The sequence below is a fragment of the Mesoplodon mirus genome (genome assembly GCF_964341445.2).
Source record: "Mesoplodon mirus genome assembly, chromosome: 15".
NCBI lineage: Eukaryota > Metazoa > Chordata > Mammalia > Artiodactyla > Ziphiidae > Mesoplodon > Mesoplodon mirus.
Genome location: NC_138991.1, coordinates 27,768,664 through 27,790,726, shown reverse-complemented (window position 1 = coordinate 27,790,726; position 22,063 = coordinate 27,768,664). Strand labels below are relative to the sequence as shown.

Genomic DNA, 22,063 nt, shown 5'->3' with positions numbered 1-22,063 from the left:
GCTGCCCTGCACCTGTCACACACTGAGGTCACCCCATCACAATGACGGTTAATATACTATCGTTACCGTTTTAACAGATGAAGAAACTGAAGCTGAGAGGCGAAGCAATCTGCCCAAGGCCACACAGCTGACGAGTGGCCCAGCTGGGATTTGAATCCAGGCATTTTACTCCCAGAACTTGTGGTCATAATCACCACACAGGCCTCGATGTGCCCGCCAGGGCTTCATAGCCTGACCAAGAAATAGAAACCCTCACCAGCTGGCTGCAGGAGTGGGGGTGCCTCAGGCCCCTGATCCACGTGGGCTGGTGTGGTCAAGGAAGGCTTCCCGGAGGGTGTGGGTGGGTGTGAGGAGGTGTGACAGGGCTGGGGTTGCCAGATGGTCAGCTGGGAAGGTAATGAGCACAGCTCCCAAGTCAGGCCAAATGGGGCTGGGATCTGTCTCTCACCCTCATTAGTTCTGAGATCTCAGGCAGGCTCCTGTGGCTCTTGGGAGCTCTGTTTCCTCTTCTGTAAAATGGGAATACTAAGGTATTTTGAGGATTAAATGAGAATGAATTAACCCATGTAAAGTGCTTTAAACAATGCCTGGCACATAGTAGATGTTCAAGAAAATGTTAGCCATGGTCCTCATTATTATATTGTCATGATCGTTCTCACAACTGGCCAAGACTCAGGTTCAGCAAGCTGAGGGAGGCCTGGCACGCGGTGGGGGCTCTGTCCCTGCAGGCAGCAGACAGGGAGGGGAGATGCCTCAGCACAACCGGAGGGGAACCCCTTCCGCAACCACCCCCAACCTGACTCTGGGCCCCTCTCCCATCACCACCTCCGGGTGGCCTCCAGGCTTTCTCTGAGTGGGTACAGCGGCTCAGCGGGGCGCCAGAGCAGCCTGGTCCTGCAGGGCACCAACTTCAGCACCCGCGACGCAGACAACGACAACTGCCTCTGCAAGTGCGCCCAGATGCTGTCCGGAGGTGGGTGCAGGGCGGGGTGAAGCCCCACCTCCCCACAGGCACACCTTGCTGAATACCCCCATCCCCTCCCCACTTGGGTCCTTGTGCAGCCAGGTGCCATCAAGAAGTGGGTGCAGGTCAGGGGCTCGCTCACCCACGGGCTGGCCTGGCTGTGCCTCAACCTTCCCCCCGACAGGGTCCTTGAGGTCCCCTCCAAGGTCTCACCTCCTCCTAAAGCTGGCATCACCAGTTCTCCTCTGAGACCCCTGAGAAGCACTGAGAGTGGGGCCCAGGGTGCACCCTAGGCGGGTACAATGCCTAATCTGTCCCAACCCCAGGCCTGAGACTTCCTCCCCAACCCTCCTCTTGGGCCGAGCAGGATCCAGAGGTGGGAGACCTGGGTGGAGGGCAGAGGGGCGGCTGCCCACCAGCTCTGGCTTAGGCAGTGTTTTCTGCAGGGAGAGACATCAGAGACAGAATGGGAAGGACACAGATCAGAGGAGGCCTCCAGAGACACAGAGACAGGGACAGGTGGAGACGAGAGAGACATCAGGATGGACAGGCAGAGTGCTGGGCACAGAGCTGCACGGGGACAGAGGGAAGTACAGAGGGAGAGATGGAGAGAGAAACGCAGACCACAGAAAGACAGATGGACAGTGTGTGAAAGACTGAGAGACCCAGAAAGGTAGGGTAAGGGAGAGCAAAGAGAGACAGAGAGAGACACAGAGAGACAGACATGAGTGCACTGCCTCTGGAGGCCCCATACTGAGCAGCGGGTCTGGGAGCCTCCCTCCCCCACCAGCCAATGCCCGTTCCCACCCAGCCCCGTCTCCAGCGAGCTGGCTTCCCAGGGGAGCCACCAGCCCTGATTGATCGTTGGGGTAGGGGGCTGCCCTCACCCCACTGGCTGGGCCCCCACCTCCCCAAAGCCTCTAACTCCCCCTCCACCAGGATGGTGGTTTGATGCCTGCGGCCTCTCAAACCTCAATGGCATCTACTACCCGGCCCGCCACCACGTGCGCAAGCTCAACGGCATCCGCTGGCACTACTTCCAAGGCCCCAGCTACTCACTGCGTTCTACTCGCATGATGGTGCGTCCCACAGACGTCTAAGGAGCAGCCACGCCTGGAGGCTCGTCCCGCAGGAGGACCTGGATGCGGTATCCTCTGAACGAGCTGGACCCAAACACAGGACACCATGCCAGGACCTTGTCCTGGACACCCTGGGTCCCCTGAGCCAGCCCTCCTTCCCCCAGGAGTCCAGAAGAGTCACCTCCCTCCCTTTGTCCCTCAAGTTGTGAAATGGTGGGTGTTTGGGGGTTCCTGCCTCTGCATTGTCCCTATTTCCTCTTCTCTCCTGCCTCCTGCAGGGCCCTCCGGCCAGCTTGAGGGTCGCAGTACCCTGGATGAGCTGAGAACAGATTTAACTGGGGTCCTCAAAGGAATACACGACGAATGGTGGGATGTGAGGGAGGCGGGAAGGCATTTACAGGCAGGAAACTGCCCAGATGGAGGCCCAGAGTCTGTCCCTGGGTTGTTGGGAAGGCCATCTCTTGTTCCAAGCTTTCTCAGCCTTGAGATGTCCTTGAACTTTCTGTTCAGGACTGAAGGAGCTGCACCCACCCTATAACGGGAGTTATTTCCACCCACATTGTCCACCACTCCTAGGCCCCAGCATCTAAAGCTCAGACGTGGTTTCTCAGGGGCTCCAGGAGATCTAAGAGGGATTCCTTTACCCCTTGAATGTCCTAGAATATATTCCAGAGAGAATAACTAGGACTCCCCTCTAAAAGTACCTGTGGTCAAGTGAGGGAGGGAAACACCAGGTTAAGTCAACGTGAACAGGCATTCTTAGCTGCAGGCCTTGTCAGAGCCATTCGTGTGGTCATGTGCTTAGTGACTGCCCAGGAAAGGGCTAGAGTGGGCAGCTTTCCCCAAATTTATTTATTTGAAAATGGGCCCTGATTATCCCAGAGCATCTCTCAGGGCTGTGGATACCCTTGGAAAAAGCTGGTCCTCGTATGTCATGAGCTGAAACCCCAGGTCACTATCCCCACCCCCAGCTGCTTTCACCATTTCTAGCTACGAGGGCCACAGTGACATTCTCAGCCTCTAAAAACAACTGGAAGGAGCCTTTGGGTTAAAACAGATACACCGTCGCTGAAGAAGGGTCTAGAACTAAGTTTCCTGTCTGTGCTCCAAGGCTTCTCTGTCCGTAGGAAGCCAGATCTCTGTCTGGGGGCTGCCCTCAGCACTCCCTGTGACCCCAGCTCATACCAGGTCAAGATCAGGGGTTCTTGGGGCCCACTCTGCCTCGAACAAGACACCAATCGCTGGGTCCAGATCCCTCCTGCCTCCAAGCCAGAGCCCCTAGCCTCCTCTTGCCTTGTCCAACAGTGGTGCTGCAGCTAGGGGTCCATGGAGACTGGGCCTTTGCTGAGTCTGGGAGACCACGGGCTCCTCATGAATTTCTATCAGAGAGGGGCCACAGCCACTCTGCCACCCACTCCCATTACTGTGTCCCCCTCCTCAGACCTGATGAGGCCACCAAAGTCCTGTCATTCTCAGCCAACACCCGGGCCCAGCCCACGACCGACCTGCCCTACCGCCAGGTTGCGCCTCTGTCTTCAGAAGGTTTTCTCCTGGATGAGGCTGCACGGTGGAAATGGGGCACCTTCATCCCACTGGGCTCTGCCCCGCCCCTGAGAGCCACCTCAGCCAATCTACTGATCAAACCCAGCACAGGGCTTCCCTGGTGGCGCAGTGGTTGAGAGTCCGCCTGCCAATGCAGGGGACACGGGTTCGTGCCCCGGTCCGGGAGGATCCCACATGCCGCGGAGCGGCTGGGCCCGTGAGCCATGGCCGCTGAGCCTGCGCGTCTGGAACCTGTGCTCCGCAGTGGGAGGGGCCGTAACAGTGAGAGGCCCGCGTACCGCAAAAAAAAGCAAAAACAAAAACAAAAAACCCAGGGAAAACAAAGGCTGTGGTTGCTAATGGTGACTTCAGGCAGGAGGGAAAAGTACTTAGGGGCAGGTAGCTGCCCAGAAGGCTGACACAGCCCTATCCAGCATTCGCTCGGCAAGCCTTTATGTAGTGTCTACGGTGTGCAGTGTGGTGCGGTTGGCAGGACTTAGGAGTCAGACAGCCCTGCTCCAGCTCTTGAACTTGAAGCCAGTGGCTCAGCCTCTCAAGGCCTCAATCATCTGGTCTGTGAAATGGGGATGGTGATATTCCCTCCTTGCTGTGCTGGGGCAGGAGGAAATGCGACCTTGTATTGCAACTTCTTAACAGAGCCTGGCGTGAAACAGGTGTCTAATAAATGTTAGTTCCCAAAGAGGTGAGTGGGGTGGAGAAATCAGCCCCCTAGTGCATGCCACCCCTTCTTCTGCACCCAGGGAAGGTAAGCGTTTTATTTTTGTATCTACAGCATTTATTTTTGTGCTACAAGTGTATAGGCAATGCTGTGTGCCCCAGGAACAGACCTCCTCTGGGTGGGGTGAAGGCCCAAATCCCTGTCTGCACGCCAGTTTGTCTAAGAAGACCAAGAAGCCGACTTGGGCAACCCTCACACATCTGTTCTTTAAAATATTCATCCTGCCTTCTTACTTTCCTTCCTTCTCTGTGCCAGGACTCTCAAGTGCGAGGGAGAGAAACCTTATCCTGAGGAATGGATTGACTCACATACAGGGAGCCTAGGGATGGATTCAAATGTGGTTAGATCCAGGTGCTCTAGTGATGTCCCTCCCCACCTCTCAGGCCTGCCATCCACCATGCTGACCTCATTCTCAGTCAGGTTCTCTCCTGAAAGATGGCTCCAGCAGCCCCAGGCTTGTGTCCTGCCTGCTTAGCATCCTTCAGTCAGAAAGCTCCCCTGTCCCAGGGGTTCCAGCAAAGGCAGGATTCTTTCCAGCCAGAACTGGTCCTGTGTCCATCCCTGTGCTTATCACTGTGATTCTGGTTGACCAGACCTGGGTCACACTATCATGCCTGGAACCAGGGGGTGGAGTTAGTTCCCTCCAAGTCATGTGGACGGGCCGTGGGGAAACTGAGGAGCCACTTTAGGAAGCAGGGATGCTGGGCAGCCAAGAACAGAGGTTCACTTTTTCCATCTCTCAGACTCCCATCTCTCTCATCTCCATCTCTGCCCCTTCTCCTAGCCTCCCTGCCCCTCAGGCTCCAGCTAATCCCTGGTTTGCCCCAGACTATCAAGGACACTTCTGTGTTCTGCCCAGAGGTGTCAGACCCTGGTTCTCAGTCCAAGCTCTGTCGCTAGAGCAGAGCCCCTGCCCTCTCTAAGCCTCCAGTTCTCATCTGTGCAACAAGGATGGAGCACCTGCAAACATCTAAAAGAAAGCAACACTGACTCACCGTGCCTGCAGACATGAACAGCTAAAGGATTCTGGGTGCACAAGGCCCTAGGGGGCCTGGCTGGCGAGGTCTTGGCCTTGGGTGGGTCTCCTGGAGGCCACCCCTTGCAGGAACTGGCTTCTGAGATACCTACATCTGCAGGTTCCTATGTAGAATCCTTGTCCCCTCTCCCTGCATCAGACCAGCGTTCCCCCATTTTAGTAATGAAGAAATTAGAGCTCAGAGAGCAAAAGAGTTTCATCCAAGTGGCACAGCCAGTCACCACCTCCAGTGCACTTGCACCTATCAGCTGCCTCCCTTGTCCAGAGCTCTCTGGAGGCACCTTGGCACCGACCACAAAAATGCTGGAGTGGTGTCCCCTCCACCTATATCAAGGGCTGAAGGAACTGTCTGGAAAGTTTTCCAAGACTAATCTGTCTTTCCCAGTGGCACCTGGTAGGTCCCGATGGAGCCAGGCAGGCAGAATGCATTGTTCCCGCGATCTCTGCACGTCCGCAGCAAAGGCAGTTGCCACACTGGGGGAGAGAGTTCACTGAGCACAGCCCAGAGACAACAATCATGGATGGGATAGGAGGTGGCCCTTTGCAGGGGGCAGGGGATAAGTCAGCATCAAGATGGTTTGTCCTGCTGGCTGGGTGATTTGACCCCTTTTTCCAGACTTTCCACCCCTCAGTGTCCATCTGGGCCTTCATCTCTCTCATTGAAGATGCTTCGGAGAGCTAACAGTGTTGCCTTGGCAACAGCAGCATCAGCATCTTTTGATGGAGCAGCCCTTCTGAAAACGGAATCTGGTCCAGGCCACAACCAGCAAAAATATGTTACCTTCTTGTGTTAGCTTAACGTGTAATGTGGCCTGTGAGCTGCTGTTGCCTGTGTCCTGAGGGCAGGGAAGTCCAATGGCCTTTAGCATCCAACATATTCCCACCCTCCCCTGTGGGACCTCTCTGAGACTCACTTTCCTCATCTGCACAATGAAGATACTGTGATCTAGTCACGGGGAAGTCATGCAAATTCAGTGCAGTGGTGGACATCCAGGCCTGGAACAGTCACTCATGTATTTATTCGTTCATACATGTATTCATTCTTTCACATGGCAAGGATGTACTGAGGACCTGCCTGGGCCAAGGCCTGCCTCGGTGATGGGGAGGGAGCAGCAAACGAGACAGACAGATGGCCACAGTCCTGAAATGATAGAGTTTAACAGGCTAGAGGGAGAGACTCGCCAAAATAAAATTAAAAACATTTTTTTATTTAAATTAACTAATTAATACATTGTAAGTGAAGTAAATAAACAGGAGTTACAGATAAAAGATTTCAGAGGCAGGGTGATCAGGGAAGGACTCTCTGAAGAGGGACACTTAAATTGAGGACTAAAGATGAGAAGGAGGCAGCCAGGTGAGGAGCTGGGGGAAGAGTAGGCCCACTGGAGGGAACAGCATGTGCAAAGGCCCTGAGGTAGTTGTGAGGAACCATAAGGAGACTAGTGTGGGAGAGTGATGCCACTGAGCCAGTGAGCCAGGGGAGAGTGGTGGGAAAAGGTGCCCCCGACACCTATTTCAGAAATCAACTCCCCACCCCAGTGCCCACGAAGGACTGGATCCAGCACCACTCTGCCCAAGTTGCTGTGGAGCTGGGGCAAATTCCTGCCCCTCTCTGGACCTCAGTTTCCTAATCTGTAAAATTCAGGAGAGGGATCACCTCTGTCTGAAAGTCATCCAGACCCTGGGTCTAATGTCTGTTGTGTCCACTGCCCTGAGCCTGTGCCACCAAGGGAGTCAGAAGGAGGACGAGAAAATAAAAGTCTTGCCACTGGGCTAAACGGGAGTGAGGGGCCAGCCAGGGGCCTGTGTGGGGATGAGGGGCATTAGCTGCATGGCTCCTCCGTGTTAGTTCTACACACACCACTTCTGAATCCTAGTGGGTTCTATTATTGCCCCCATTTTACAAATGTGGAAACTGAGGCTCAGAGAAGTAAAGTGCTTTACCTGAGGTCGCACAGTGAGTTCTGGTACAGGCTAAGCTGCTGTAGGAGAAAGACCCCAAAACTCAGTAAGTTAAATATTTCTCTTTTGTGTATGTCTGGAGTTGAGCCGTCTATGTCTGGTGGGTGGCTCTGCCATCCTCCACCACAGCTTCCTTCTCTGGGAGCAGGGCAAGCTGTACCCAAAGGTGACACTTCCCAGCTGCCAGGAAGGGAAGCAGGACATCCGGCACCGCTTCCCCTCCAGCACCTGCCCTCTCACCCCAGCCTCATGTTTTGCCTGGAAGATCCCAGCAGCCTCTCAACAGAGCCCCATCTCCAGGTTTGCTCCCTCCTGGCTTACAGTCATGTCACTTCCCCTGCCTGGAGCCTTCAGTGGCTCCCAAGTACCCTGAGCTCAGCCTACAAGGAGGACTCTTCACCGCCTAGCTCAGCCCCTCTCCAGCTCCACTCCTGCTCCAGGGGTTCTTAAACTAGAGTGCAGAGGCTTCGGGCCTGAAGTATTCCTTCTGAAGAAAGGGTCCCAGATGGCCATCAGTTGTCCTGGAAGAACTGTCCATTTCCACTTGACCTTTATTGCCCTATGGAACAGAAAGCAGGGCCCAGCATGCAGCAGCTGCTCTCTCTAAGTAACATGGTTCTTTGGTTCAGCCCTCTGGTTCTGTAGAGAGCTACGTCCAAGTCCCACTTCTGCCTCTTTCAAGGATCATGCTGGAGCCTCCAAAATCCACATGAAGGCTTAGTAAATTGTAAGGGCCCTCGTACTGGGCCTGTACATAGTAAGTTCTCTGTGATGTTATCTCCAATTATTTCTCTATGCCAGGCACCCCACAAAGAACTTCCCTTAGAATATCTGGGGAAGCCCTATAATGACTGTATGGGATAGGTACTATTATCATCTCCCCCTTTTACAGATGGGGAAATGGAAGTCCAGAGAAGCCAAGATACTTGGCCAAAGTCACACAATGAGGGGTTTCAGAGGTGGTTTTGGACCCAAATCACCTGCTCCAGAGTCTTATGTTCCCTGTGACCAAGATTAAAGGAAAATAAATACATACATAAGCAATTGCTGGGTCCAAACTGGCCAGTGCTTGAAACACACAGGAAGATAAAGGTCATTGAGTCCTCTGGATCCTCCTGGGGCAGGGACGGGAGCTTCCTTCCTGCTTCTGACTTCCTGACTCCCCTGCCCTGGCTTCAGAACGTGACCACAGCTCCGCCACCCCCAACTCTTCTGCAAGTAGGACTTAGCTTTCTTGTTTACCTCCTCGGCCTTCTCGCCGCTCTGATCCCACCTCCTGCTGCACCCACGCACCACCCCCCCACCCCGCCCACCAGGTCCCGGGCAGGGGAGGGTCACACTTGTCACTTCCAATCTGGGAAACAAGGGAGGGCTACGGGAGCCCTGGAAGCCCCCCTGGCTGGCTGAGGCCCCATCCCTCGGTCTGGGAGAGGTGTCAGGACCGCAGTCACCCAGGCCTGGTTGTGTCCACAAATCACAGGGGACTGGACCCTCCCCTCTCTGGGCTTCACTCTCCTCATCTCTAAAATGGGAGTGAGCAGCCCAGCCCTGCTTGCTTCACAGGGTTGCCATGAGACTCAAGTAAGATGGTCCCTTCCCTCAACAAATGCTATTGAGTGCCTACTATGTGCCAGCAACTGTGCTAGGCTCTGTGGACACAGCCGTGAACAAGACAGACAGACACCTGCTCTAAGGTGCCTACAGTCTGGGGTGGGTGGGAGGAGACAGAAATTCAATAACCAAACAACGAAAAGCACAGTGACAGTGACAGGGGAACTATACAGTGCTATTGGAACAAGGATACCAACTTAGGGAAGGCGTCCTTGAAGGACGAGGAGGAGTTAGGTGAAGAGGAAAAAGAGGGTCCCAGGCAGAGGGAGCAGCATGTGCAAAGGCCCAGGGGCTGGCTCAGGGAAAAGCTTGAAAACATTCAGGAAGGGGAAGGAAGAGGCCAGAGCTCTGAAAGAGGCAGAGGAGGCAGAGCCTTGGGTGCCAGACTGAGAAAAGGACACAAAGATGTGGTCTAAACCGAAGGAAGCCAGGGCCATTGGGGAGCCCAGAGCCTATAGGCTTTGCCATCCTCCAATGTGAGCGATGAACCTTGAGCAAGTTACTTCCCCTCTCAGAGCCTGGGTTTTCACTCCCAGTGAAAGAGGGGTCACAATACCTATTTCGCCAAGGCTTTTGAAGATTAGAGAAGACCTATCTACTGTACGTAAAAGACCCTATCCCAATGCAAAAGACTTCTCCATAGATGATGACCACTGTTATTCTCAGTAGCAGCCCATGGCATTTCTGGGTCTTCGCATTATTTCCTGTTTCTTGAACATCTGTCATTGCTAAAACTTGGTAGCCGGCAAGTGGGAACGAACCCCAAAGGTTTTAGGGAAATTTTTGTACTGAAAAGAGCCCATCCATGCATTTGTTCTTTTTCCTGTCATTTGAGAAAGAACCCCAGGGTTCCACAGGAACCTAGTTTGAGAACAATAACCCAACAGAATGGCAGAACCATAGAGGAGGATCTAACAAAGCTGACATCTGTGCAACAGGTTCTGATGACTATAATAAAAGCCAAGGAGCATAGAATATATTAGCCCCTAACGGGAAATACCAAAAGGAAATTGGATAAATAGTGGTAAATTCATACCATGGAAGGGTGTATTCACTGGGAAGGGGGACTAAGGCAGCTTTTAGGTTGCTAGGAACGTTTGTTTCCTGACCTGGGTGAGGGTTACACATGTGTTTAGTTTCATCAAGAATTCATCAAGCTGCACCTCTGTGCATTTTTCTCTATGTATGTTTCTCTGTAGGTATGTTGGGGAGGGGGATTATACATGTACAAATATACTGTAAACACAAAGAAGGCTGTTTAGAGAGGAATTTGGCAATAGTGAACAAAATTGTGTATGCATTTTACCCTTTGACACAGTAATCCTCATTTCTAGGAATCTGCCCTAAATATACATAAACTATGCACAAAGTTATTCATTGCAGCTTCATTTGTATTAACAAAAGATTGGAATCAACCCGAATGAATAAACTAGGATACAGTTATTTCTGCATATCAAACTACCCTAATCTCTGGTGAAACATAACAACCATATGTTTTATTTTGTTCTTGGATTCTGTAAATCAGGAACTCAAACAGGGTACTGCAGGGATGGCTTGTCTCTACTCCATGAAGGCTGGGTCTCAGCTGGAAGACCCAGGTGGATGGAGGTGTCTGGAAGTTGAGGTGGGGCTGGGGGAGGGCTAGGAGAGGTAGGAGTGGAATCATCTGAAGGCTGTATTGCTGTCACCTGTGCTGGGATGCCCCAAAGGCTGGGCTTGGGCAGGACTGTTGACTGGAGCACCTACACATGCCCTTTCCATATGGCTTGGGCTTGCTCCCAACATGGCAGCTGCATTCTGAGAGGAAGCGTCCTGACAGCAAGCTTTCCAAACCAGGCCAACAACATAATTTGCAGGGTCCAATGCAAAATGAAAATGCGGGCCCCCTTGTTCAAAAAGTAGGAAAAACGTGCCAGTAGGAGTACTGAAATATAACGCTGTTTCCTCTCTTCTAGTCTCTCTCAACTTGTCATGGTGTTTTTTATTTACTACTAAATGTTGTTCTAAGAAAAATTAATTTTAAATTAACATGAATTTTACCATTCATGTTTATATTGTGCAATAACAGTTTTAAATGCAATATAAGAGCATTTAACTCATATGTGGAATCACTGAAACTACACCATTGGTATTTCATAGCTCATACATTCTTACCAGGACAGAGGAAATGCTGCACCAAACCAACTGAATTGCTTTTATTTCACTTCTTGATATTCACACATTTTACCAACACTCCCTACTTCCTACTTACTAATGAATAAGGAAGGCTGAAAAGAAAGGGAAGTACGGGGTGTCCTATGTTTCCCCTTCCTTCTATGTCATCATTTTCAGGGTAAGTGATTGGCTAAAACAGGGAAGTAACATGATGAAGAAAGGATATGTTAAGTTTCCTTGATTGTCCTTGTTTCTTGGAAGACCATTACCTTTTTTCTGTGACCTAAGAAACTTCTAGTTTGAACAGAAAGCATGGCCTCTTTGGGCTGTGCCCCTCCTTACCATAGATACAACACGCTTCCCTTGTACTCATTTTGAGTCTCGCTGAATGTCCGTGCATTGTGGGTTCACCAGAATTCTATGCTCATGGGGCACTGTGAACACTGTATGTGAATGGTGAACACCCATATCGCATGTATCTCTTCTGCTCACACACAAGATCCATTGCCCATTGGACTTCACTTCCAATACACAGGTTCAAAGATAAAATTAAACATTTCAAGATGACAATTATTAAGAATTTCAAGATGTGACAGCAGAGCATTAAAACGAGAGAGGAGCCCTTCTGAGCACGCGGCCCTACATACAAAATAAGCTCGGTACAGAAGCCACGTAGCAGGCATCACAAACGCATATACTAATAATGTAGCAAGGAACTAATACACACACATCTCCCGCGTGGCCACAGGAGCCACCATCCCATCAGACTTCACTTACAAAACACAAGTTCAAATATACCATCATCAAGAAGGTTAAGACTACAGCAGAGGGGCTTCCCTGGTGGCACAGTGGTTGAGAGTCCGCCTGCCGATGCAGGGGACATGGGTTCGTGCCCCAGTCCGGGAAGATCCCACATGCCGCGGAGCGGCTGGGCCCGTGAGCCATGGCCGCTGAGCCTGCGCGTCCGGAGCCTGTGCTCCGCAACGGGAGAGGCCACAACAGTGAAAGGCCCGCGTACCGCAAAAAAAAAAAAAAAAAAAAAAAAAAAGACTACAGCAGAGCATTGAAACAAGAGAATGATCCTTCTGAAAATCACAGACAAATGGGAGCTCCCAGAGCCCCTGCTCTAAATTGCACACGTGGAAACGTTTATAGGTGATGGATATGGTTCGTTATCTTTACTACGGTGGTTTCACGGGTATATACGTATGTTAAAACTTACCAAATGCTTTGCTTTAAATACGTGTAATTCATCATGTCAGTTTTACTTCAGTAAAGCTGTTGTTTTTTTAAGTTATTAGATAAGATACAAGTTGTTATTTTCTCTTCCTGCCCAAGTTTCCTCAGACATAGCATTGGGTAGACATAGCGGCTACCATATAGAATTGAGGAAATACAGATATTTCTTTTAATCCTCACAAATTCTGCAAGTAACTGTCTCTGTTCTTTAAATAAGAAAATGAGATGAGGTGACTTGCTCTGATTTTTTTCCATTCTGCCCCGACTCCTTAGAAAGCACATCACAGAGCTATAATCAGTGACCCAGTGTGGCACAAGTATGAGGATTAGCAAATGATGACCACAAATAATCCATGTGATATATGTATTATTGTTATTGATATCATTTAACATTGGGGATGAAAACAATTAACTAGACTTGGCATTTTTGGAAAGATATATTGAGAGGTACAGCTGAGGAGCAGGGAGAGATATTCAGGGAGAATATTAAAGGACCCCTTCTGGGGGACTCCTATCCCATGGGCCATGGGGTGGGAAGAGCCTTTAGCTCTGTGGCTCAGATAGCTCACATCCAAAGACCCCTCTGGGGATTCAGTCTCCTCAGGCTATGAACCCCAGGACCCCTGTGTGGGTAGGGGGCAGGCTTTACTAGACTACTGTGATATTGTGATTTATAATAAGAAATATATAGATTTGGTCTTCATTCTGTTTCTGGCACACAGTTCTAAACCCTTGGAGTGAACACAGGCTGGAGGTTTTCACCAACAACCAATGAGTTAATCAACTGTGCCTGTGTAATGAGGCTGCCATAAAAACCCAAAAGGATAGGGTTCAGAGAGCTTCTGGGCTGGAGAACACATGGAGGTGCAGGGAGAGTGGGAACCCAGGCAGGGCATGGAAGCTCCGCCCCCCCTTCCACATGCCTTGCCCTCCGCATCTCTTCCATCTGGCTGTTCCTAAGTTTTATCCTTTTACAATAAACTTGTGATCTAGTAGGTAAACTGGTTCCCTGAGTTCTGTGAGTTGCTCTGGCAAATTAATGAAATCTGGGGAGGAGGTCTTGGGAAACTCCGAATGATAGCTGGTCTGTCAGAAGCACAGGTGACAACCTGAACTTGAGACTCGTGTCTGAAGTGGAGGGAGGGCACTCTTGTAGGATCTGACACTAATTCCAGGTAGTGTCAGAATTGAGTTAAATCGTAGAACACACCCAGCTGGTGTCACAGAACTGCTTGATGTGTGGAAAACCCAGTCCGGCGTCAGCAGTGAAGTAGTGGGGTATTGAGAGCCAAGGAGCCCTCAAAGAGTGTGGTTTGCCTTTACAGTTCCCAACAGCACTGCCACTCCCCCCAGGCAGCCTGGCACAGGGACTGTGGTCCCTGATAGCCTTCAGTGACAAGTGCCCAAGAGAAGGGCTCACTATGGGAACTGCCTCTGCTTTCCTCCAAATTCCCCTCCCCCCAGGCTGTGCCCAGGTTACATGTCTAGACCCAGGCCAGAGGCTGAGCCCTGGGGTTATGCTTGCCCTCCTACCCCACCCCCACCCGCTGCCCCTTCCCCCGGGCCTGGCCCCACTGTCCTTCCCCAACCCAGCCCTTCAGTTTCCAGGGCCCAAGCGATGTGGAGATGCAATTCATCCAAGTGATCCCAGAAGTCAGACAGAAGGCCCCGAGTGGACAGGTGTTTGTGGTTCCCTTTTCTATATGCACTACACACACCCACGTACAGAAACGGAGATCCGTACGGCCACACACATGACACCTGCCTAGGGACATTCACATGCATATGCATAACACAGAGGACAAGCCCACAGCAGACCATAGGCTGTAAACACAGCTCTCAGGTTAAATAATGCATTACAACTTTGTATCTGCGTGAACTTCAGCAAACTGTACAACCCGTCTCTGCCTCATATCCCCTTCTGTAACATGCTAGTAATAATACCTGCTCGTGGGGGGTCACTGGAGGATTTAATCAATGCCCAGGGCTCCTCACATCTGTCTTGTCATGGATACCTTTGGATCTAGCCATGGAGCACTTCTCAGAATGATGGTTTCAAATGCTTGAAATAAAATGCATCAGATTTTGAAGGAAACAAATTTATTAAAATTGTGGTTATCAAAATATTTTTAAAGAACACAATTGTGGCATAGTATTATATATGATTCTTTGTTAACACTTATTATGGGGGGGAGTGATAAATTAGGAGTTTGAGATTAACATATACACACTACTATATATAAAATAGGTTATCAACAAGGACCTACTGTATAGCACAGGGAACTCTTCTCAGTATTCTGTAATAACCTATATAGGACAAGAATCTAAAAAAGAATGGATATATGTATTTGTATAAATGAATCACTTTGCTGTACACCTGAAGTTAACACAACATTGTAAATCAACTATACTCCAATATAAAATTTTGAAATTTTTTAATTAAAAAAAAACACTTATTGCACGATCTAGTGGTGGATGTCATTAGTACTGCAATTTCAAAGTAATGGTGGATGTGAACGACATTCTGAACTACCTGAAACCACTGATAGGATATGAAAGTAGCCATGGTTTCTAATGGTGACAAAGTTCCAGGCCCTATGGCTTGTCTCCATGTTCATAGTTCATAACTGAAGAAAGTGCTGACATATTTTTTTTTTTTTTTTTTTTTTTGGCTGTGTCGGGTCTTCGTTTCTGTGCGAGGGCTTTCTCTAGTTGCGGCAAGCGGGGGCCACTCTTCATCGCGGTGCGCGGGCCTCTCACTGTCGCGGCCTCCCTTGCTGTGGAGCACAGACTCCAGACGCGCAGGCTCAGCAGTTGTGGCTCACGGGCCTAGTTGCTCCGCGGCATGTGAGATCTTCCCAGACCAGGGCTCGAACCCGTGACCCCTGCATTGGCAGGCAGATCCTCAACCACTGTGCCACCAGGGAAGCCTGAAAGTGCTGAATTTAATTAAACATGAATGAAGATAAATTCCATCCATGGACTGTGGTAAGACCCCAGGTTAAGAATCCTTAAACGAATAGATATAAAATGCTTGGAACAGTACCTGACACATAGCAAGTGCATGATAACTATTATTATTACTATTATCTTATTAGTTATATAATTCATTTATGTGCAGTTAATACTATAACTATATGGTTAAGGTAGTGTTAATATAATATGTAAGTGGGAGAGGAAAACTTCTGGGAGAAGAAAAGTGCCTAAAAATAGCTGTCCGGTTTGAGCAGGAGTGAACTTTTGCTTCAGCTTGAGATCTTTAAAAGGGGGGAAGGGGGCTTCCCTGGTGGCGCGGTGGTTGAGAGTCCGCCTGCCGATGCAGGGGACACGGGTTCGTGCCCCGGTCCGGGAAGATCCCACATGCCGCGGAGCGGCTGGGCCCGTGAGCCATAGCCGCTGGGCCTGCGCGTCCGGAGCCTGTGCTCCGCAACAGGAGAGGCCACAGCAGTGAGAGGCCCGTGTACCGCAAAAAAAAAAAAAAGGTGGTGGGGGGGGGAGGAATCCTCCCAGACTCACCAGTGTTGACTTAAGCTGAGAAGGAGAAAAGCAGCCCTGCCATCCAGGAGCTGGCATGGATGGTGATCACGTCGCTGCAGACTGGCCTGACACTCACAGGTGACAGCTGATGTCTCACCGAACATAAACAATTTCACAGAACACCAGTGACAGACAAGGTGCTCTGTGGCTGATGACTCAAGACAAACCCAAGACCACTTGTAATCATGTCTCAGGCAGAATGACCAAACATTTTGCTGAGACACTGTCCCCCTACCCCGCCTGACACAGTGACTGCTGCTTCTTCACCACTTACCAGAGTTAGCCTGGCTCTAGCCGACCTTCTCTTTAGAGAAGATGATCAAGATCCCAAGCCTGTAATGACTCCCACTTCCTGACAGCATCCACTCGAGAGAAAAACCCCACTTCCCTAAACTCTCCTCAAAATCACTCCACACAAGCCCAAATCCTATGATAAGCCTTCTCTGACACCCTCTTACTGAGACACCTGGGTTCCCCACGGCATGCATTCCCTCCCTGCAGTGGGTGATAAAGCCACCGTGTTTAACCACCACTGGTGTGCTCCTGATGGTCTTGGGCTGGGGGCACAGACAGAAAATTACTGATTCGTGTCCGCTCACAAAATGAGGTCTCAGGTCCTGACGCTTATAGTCTTCAAACAACTATAATCTGAAACAAAGTTACAAATTAAATACTAACCCACTACAAAACTAATAACAATAACTATTACATAACCATAATGGTTATATTGTATATCTTATATATCTTATAGAAATAGAATATAATTACATTATTATTATTATTATTATTACTATTAATCTACCGAGGTACTATTACATGTACGGTCCCTGCCTCACTCATTCAAGTCCCACAACCTCCCTATGAAGTAAATACTGAGTCCTTTTAGAATTAGGCTTGACTTCATGTAACAGAAAACTCAACAGATTGGCAAAAGAAAGTGGCTTGTGTAGCAGTTAGTTTTTGCTTCAAAACAAACTACCCCACAAGCTAGTGGCTTAAACTGACCACTGATGTGCTCATTACCCTGTGGGTGGGCAGTGTGGCCTGGGCTCGGTGGGGATGGCTCGCCTCTGTGTCTGTCATCCATGTGCAGTCAGCTATGGTCGAAGGCCTCCCGCACGTGCCTGCTGCCTGGCTGTAGGCAAGGGTAGTGGAGATGACCAGGCCACACGGCCTCTTTTCCTCCACAGGCTAGTGCTTCTTGCTCACGTGGTGGTCTTAGGGTCCTGGTTGCAGCAGCCCCAATGCACAAGCCCCTTTCATGTTTTGGCCTCTTCCCATTGGCTAAAGCAAGTCACTTGGCCCAGCCCAGACTCCAGGGATGGAGAGAGGGTCAGGTCTTGATGCCAGAAGCTATAATGTCACATTGCAAAGGCATGAGCATGGAGGAATGGGAGGAATTTGAGACCATTGTTGTTAAAAATCTACCTCAGTTTGTTTTACTCTCATGTGTCGAGAAGTCTGGGGAACCAACAGAACGGGATCCCAAGGTCCAAAGGTTGTACAATTTGAGCTAAAAAAATAAAGTTTTACTGGATTACACCCCAAAGAATAAAATAAATATCCATGAGCCCATACTGATATAAGTAAGTAAATAAACAAACAAATAGAAGAGATAACTCTCTTAAGAATTCCGAATAATTTATGTAGATACTCCACCCTTAAGGAGGGAAACTAACTCCCCACTTCTTGAGTGTGGGCTGTGCAAAGTGACCTTAATCCAAAAAGCACAGCGTAGAAAGAGGGGAAAAGGAGTCACTTTACAGAGAGAATCTGACAGTGATCAAAGTTCACCTCCACACTAAGTCATGTTGACAGTATCTACCCTTGACAGAACATGAGGAGGCTGCCACTTCATGTCTGTGACCTCCCTCCCCAAACACATCACCCAGTCCAACTATAAGAAAATTATCAGACAAATCCCAATTGAGGGACATTTTACAAAATACCTGACCAGTATTCCTCAAAACTGTCAAGGTCATCAAAAACAAGAAAAGTCTGAGAAACTTTGACAGCCAAGAGGAGCCTAAGGGGACATGATGACTAAATGTAATGTGGTGTCCTAGATGGGATCCTGGAATAGAAAAGGGACATTTGGGGAAAACTGGGGAAATCTGAATGAAGAATGGACTTTTTAGTTAATAATAATGTAAAAATATTGGTTCTTTAATGGTGACAAAGGTACCATACTAATATAAGATATTAATAATAAGGGAAACTGGGTGTGGGGTATATAGGAAGTCTCTGTATTATCTTTGCAATAATCCTGTAAACCTAAAACTGTTCTTTCAAAAAAAAAAAGTTTATTTTAAAAAAGAAGTCTGGAAAGATCATTCTGGGCCAGGGCTGGTGCAGCCTCCATGGTGTCACCAATGTCTCAGGTTCCTTCCGGCTTCATGTTGTTTCATCCTTACCATATATGGCTTCACCCTCCAGGTCCTTTTTGATCCAAGATGGCTGCTGGGGCTCCAGCCTTAATGCCTGAGTTCCATGTAGGAAGAGAAAAAAGGACAAATTGGTTTTCTTCTCAGCTGCATCAGCATCTTCTAAGGATATTTCCAACAAACCTCACTTAACAACTTCCACTCATTAGCTACAGGTAGCTGCAAGAGAGACTAGAAATGTAGTGTTTTGGCTGGGTACATTGCTACCAGGAATAAAATCAGGGTTTGGTCAACAAAGAAAAGGAAGAGAAGGGAATTGCATAGGGAACCAGCAGTCTTTCGAGTGTTGTTATAGTTCCATTTTAGAGATGAGAAAACTGAGGTCAGAGAGGTTGAGTGATTTGCCCATAGTCTGAGGACTAGGCAAGGAGGAAGATGGATTTGAACTCAGGAATTGTGTCTCTTAAGCCCTAACCACTAAGTTATGCTGTCACAGCATCAATGTAACAATATTAATTTAGTGATATGGACAGTGTTGCTTTGCTAAACCTGAATTGCCACTAGCAGTGTGAATGTGGGACACTCAGTTGTGCTGCCATTTCTTTTGGGTTCGTCACACACTTCCTCCCAACTCTGTGTGCTGCTGACTTTATTCTCCCACCACTTGGCTCTAATTTACCCATGGCAAAACTTCCTTCCCACCCTCTACCTCTGCATCACATGGCCTTCACTTAGCAGGAATTCATTTTACATATCAAGGCCATGCCTGCCTTTTCTCACCACTCCGAGCTGGTTAAATGGTAAAGCATTGTGGTCAAGATCACAGACTCTGGGGCGAGCAACTAAGCCCGTGCGCCACAACTACTGAGCCGGTGCTCTAGAGCCCGTGAGGGACGACTACTGAGCCCGTGTGCCACAACTACTGAAGCCCACGTGCCTAGAGCCCATGCTCCACAACAAGAGAAGCCACCACAATGAGAAGCCCGTGCACACCACAACGAAGAGTAGCCCCCACTCACCGCAACTAGAGAAAGCCCGCGCGCAGCAACGAAAACCCAACGCAGCCAAAAATAAAATAAATAAAAAATAAATAAATTTTTAAAAAATAAATAAAAGTAAGCAAAATTACCTAAAAAAAAAAAAAAAAAAAAAATCACAGGCTCCGAAGTCAGCCTGGGTTCCAATCTTGGCTGCACCCCATACTCGTTGTTGACCTTGTTGCAAATTACTTAACCCCTCTGTGCCTCAACTTCCTCTGTGAAATGGGGATAATAATAGTACCTATCTTATAGGGTTGTGAGGGTTAAATGAATACTACATGAAAAGTACAAAACACAGTACCCAGTCCATGGTTAGTTCTCAATAAATGTTATTCTTTGATGCCAGTGTGACCCCAAATCCAAATACAATCTCAGATAGGACTCACCTATGGTCATGCAGATGATTCATGATATATTCGAGTTACTTTTTTAGGGTTACTGTCAAAATGAAAGCAAGCAACTTAAAAAGTCTTATGGAGAGCTCATTAACCACTACCCCCAGTGCATCCCCAAATACCAGCTTGGGAAACACTGATTTAGAGCAAAAAGCACAGGCTTTTCAGATCTGGCTCAAACTACCATGAACTTGTGGTGTGACATTGGACAAGTCTGTCTTGGGGCTCGCTGGGCTCAGTTTGCTCAGCCCCTGAATGTGACATTGATAATATTGCTGGGCCAAATGTGACAACTGGTTGGGAAAGGAATTTGTGATCTGTGAAGTGCTTGGGGCCTGAGGTTCACCTGGGGGAAACAAGCCCTGCCACTAATTAGAGACAAGCTTCCTACTCCAGGGACTGTCCCATCCCCAGGGCTGGCATTTGGGGGACCCAGGAGCCCTCCAGGGCCTGTCCTAAACTTGCTGTGTGGCTTTAAGTAAAACCCCTCCCTCCTCTTCCTGGTCCTCGGTTTCCCCATCTGCTCATTGAGGTCCCCTGTGGTCCCATCCCACTGGACCACACAGAGAAGCTGAGTGATTTGCCTAAGGTCACACAGCCAGAAAGTTGTGGAGAACCAGACTTCGAGTCCAGTGCTCTTTCCGGGCAGAAGCAACCGACAGCTTCCTGCATGGACCAGAGGGTTACTGCCCCATCCCACAGTCAGCCCTCAACCCGCCACAATGCTCTGTCACCCCAGTCACCATGTTGGCCAAGGCGAAGTTGGGTGACAAACACCAGAAAGCGACTAACCAAGGGCCTGGCAGTGGATTTATGGGAGGGGCTCTGCCTATGTGCCCTCCATTCAAGTTTCAAATTCCTGGGAGAGACTCTGGCCTGCCCAGCCTGCAGTCAGGTGTCTGGAAGCACCTGAGAATTAGCTGTGGTCAGAGGACAGCGTGCATAATTCAAACATGGCCAGCGGGGACCTCGTCCTGATGCCCACCCCAGTTTGTGTCTATGACACACATCCCCACCTGCAGGTGTTTGCACAAGCTACTGGTATTCCTCTAGAGAAAAGCAAGAGGTGGTTCTCAGAACTGGGAAGAGAAATAAATGCATATTTTTGTTTCCCAAAACCTGCCTGTGGGGTTGCCGTTTATAAGCACTGAGATACTCGAGGCTTGGTTCAAGATGGGTGCAGGGCCAGAGGGCTGGGGGAAAAGAACTAGTTTTATTTTCCCAGAAATGTTTGTAGGCCCAGCCCACAAACATTTGTCTCCAAGGAAACCACTTCCCCCACCCTGGGAGGCTCTGCCCTATTGCCCCTGTGAGCTGGCACCACCTAAGTCACATGCTTGGAACGATGATAATGATGACAATAATAAAACTAGCTGACATTTTCTGAGACAGTAGCCTAGGTATCTGACCTGCGTCTCTCAGGTAATGATATGTATTGTTAATTAGCCCATTTTACAAGTTAAAAAACTGGGGCTGAGGGCTTCCCTGGTGGCGCAGTGGTTGAGAGTCCGCCTGCCAATGCAGGGAACACGGGTTCGTGCCCCGGTCCGGGAGGATCCCACATGCTGCGGAGCGGCTGGGCCCGTGAGCCATGGCCGCTGGGCCTGTGTGTCCAGAGCCTGTGCTCCGCAACGGGAGAGGCCACAGCAGTGAGAGGCCCACGTAACGCCAAAAAAAAAAAAAAAAAAACTGGGGCTGAGAGAGCTTAAGTGACCTATCCAAGGTCACACAGCTGATAAGAAGCAGAGCCAGAATTTGAACCCTAAAATGGTCAACTGTTAGAGCTAAAAGGGCCCCCCAAACATGTCTAAGGCATGAGATCAATTAACAGATGGGGAAACTGAGGCCCATAGGAAGGAAGAGGTTGGGGACGTGCATTTGTGCATTTACGGAGCTCGAACTAGCAGTTTCATGTACCTGAGCTCACTGGCCATCTGGAGGAAGGCATTCCTGCTCCCATTTCATGGATCGGACACTGCAGCTCAGCAAAGGGGTTTCCCTTGGCCAGAGTCTTACAGCCAGTGAATGGCAGAGCTGGGGTTCTAGCCGGGGTCCCTGTGACCTAAGCCTGTGCTTTGTCCCTCTCCCTGGGGCTCTCAGATTCAGGCCTGGCTCTTACGCCCTTGGGCCCTGCTCTGCTGGGGGCGAGGGTGCTCCTCCCTCCTGGTCACTGGGCCCGGCCTGACGGGGAACCTGCCTGAGCTTGCTGGCCCGGGAGCTGAGGGTATTCAGTGGGTGGCCAGAAGCCAGCTCTCTAGGAGGCCAGTGCCCAGACGGAGGAGGGGTTGGCAGACGATCTGGTACCCCCGCCTCCTAGGAGATGAGGGGCTGGTCCTGGCAGGGCCTCCAGCGCTGCGGCAGCTTCTGCCTGACACTTCCTG

The 22,063-nt window shown here is 49.7% G+C and overlaps 1 protein-coding gene across 1 annotated transcript in view; it reads left to right on the top strand.

Annotated features, from left to right (window-relative positions):
• ANGPT4 (angiopoietin 4) overlaps positions 1-2,064 on the top strand; it is a gene marked incomplete at both ends in the record, with an annotated part of 39,170 nt that extends 37,106 nt beyond the window's left edge. The window contains 2 exons of the mRNA XM_082645340.1: positions 843-973; positions 1,904-2,064. Of these exons, the coding sequence (XP_082501466.1) occupies positions 843-973; positions 1,904-2,064 (292 nt within the window). The remainder of the gene's footprint in view (positions 1-842; positions 974-1,903) is intronic.
• Positions 2,065-22,063: the final 19,999 nt, after the last annotated feature.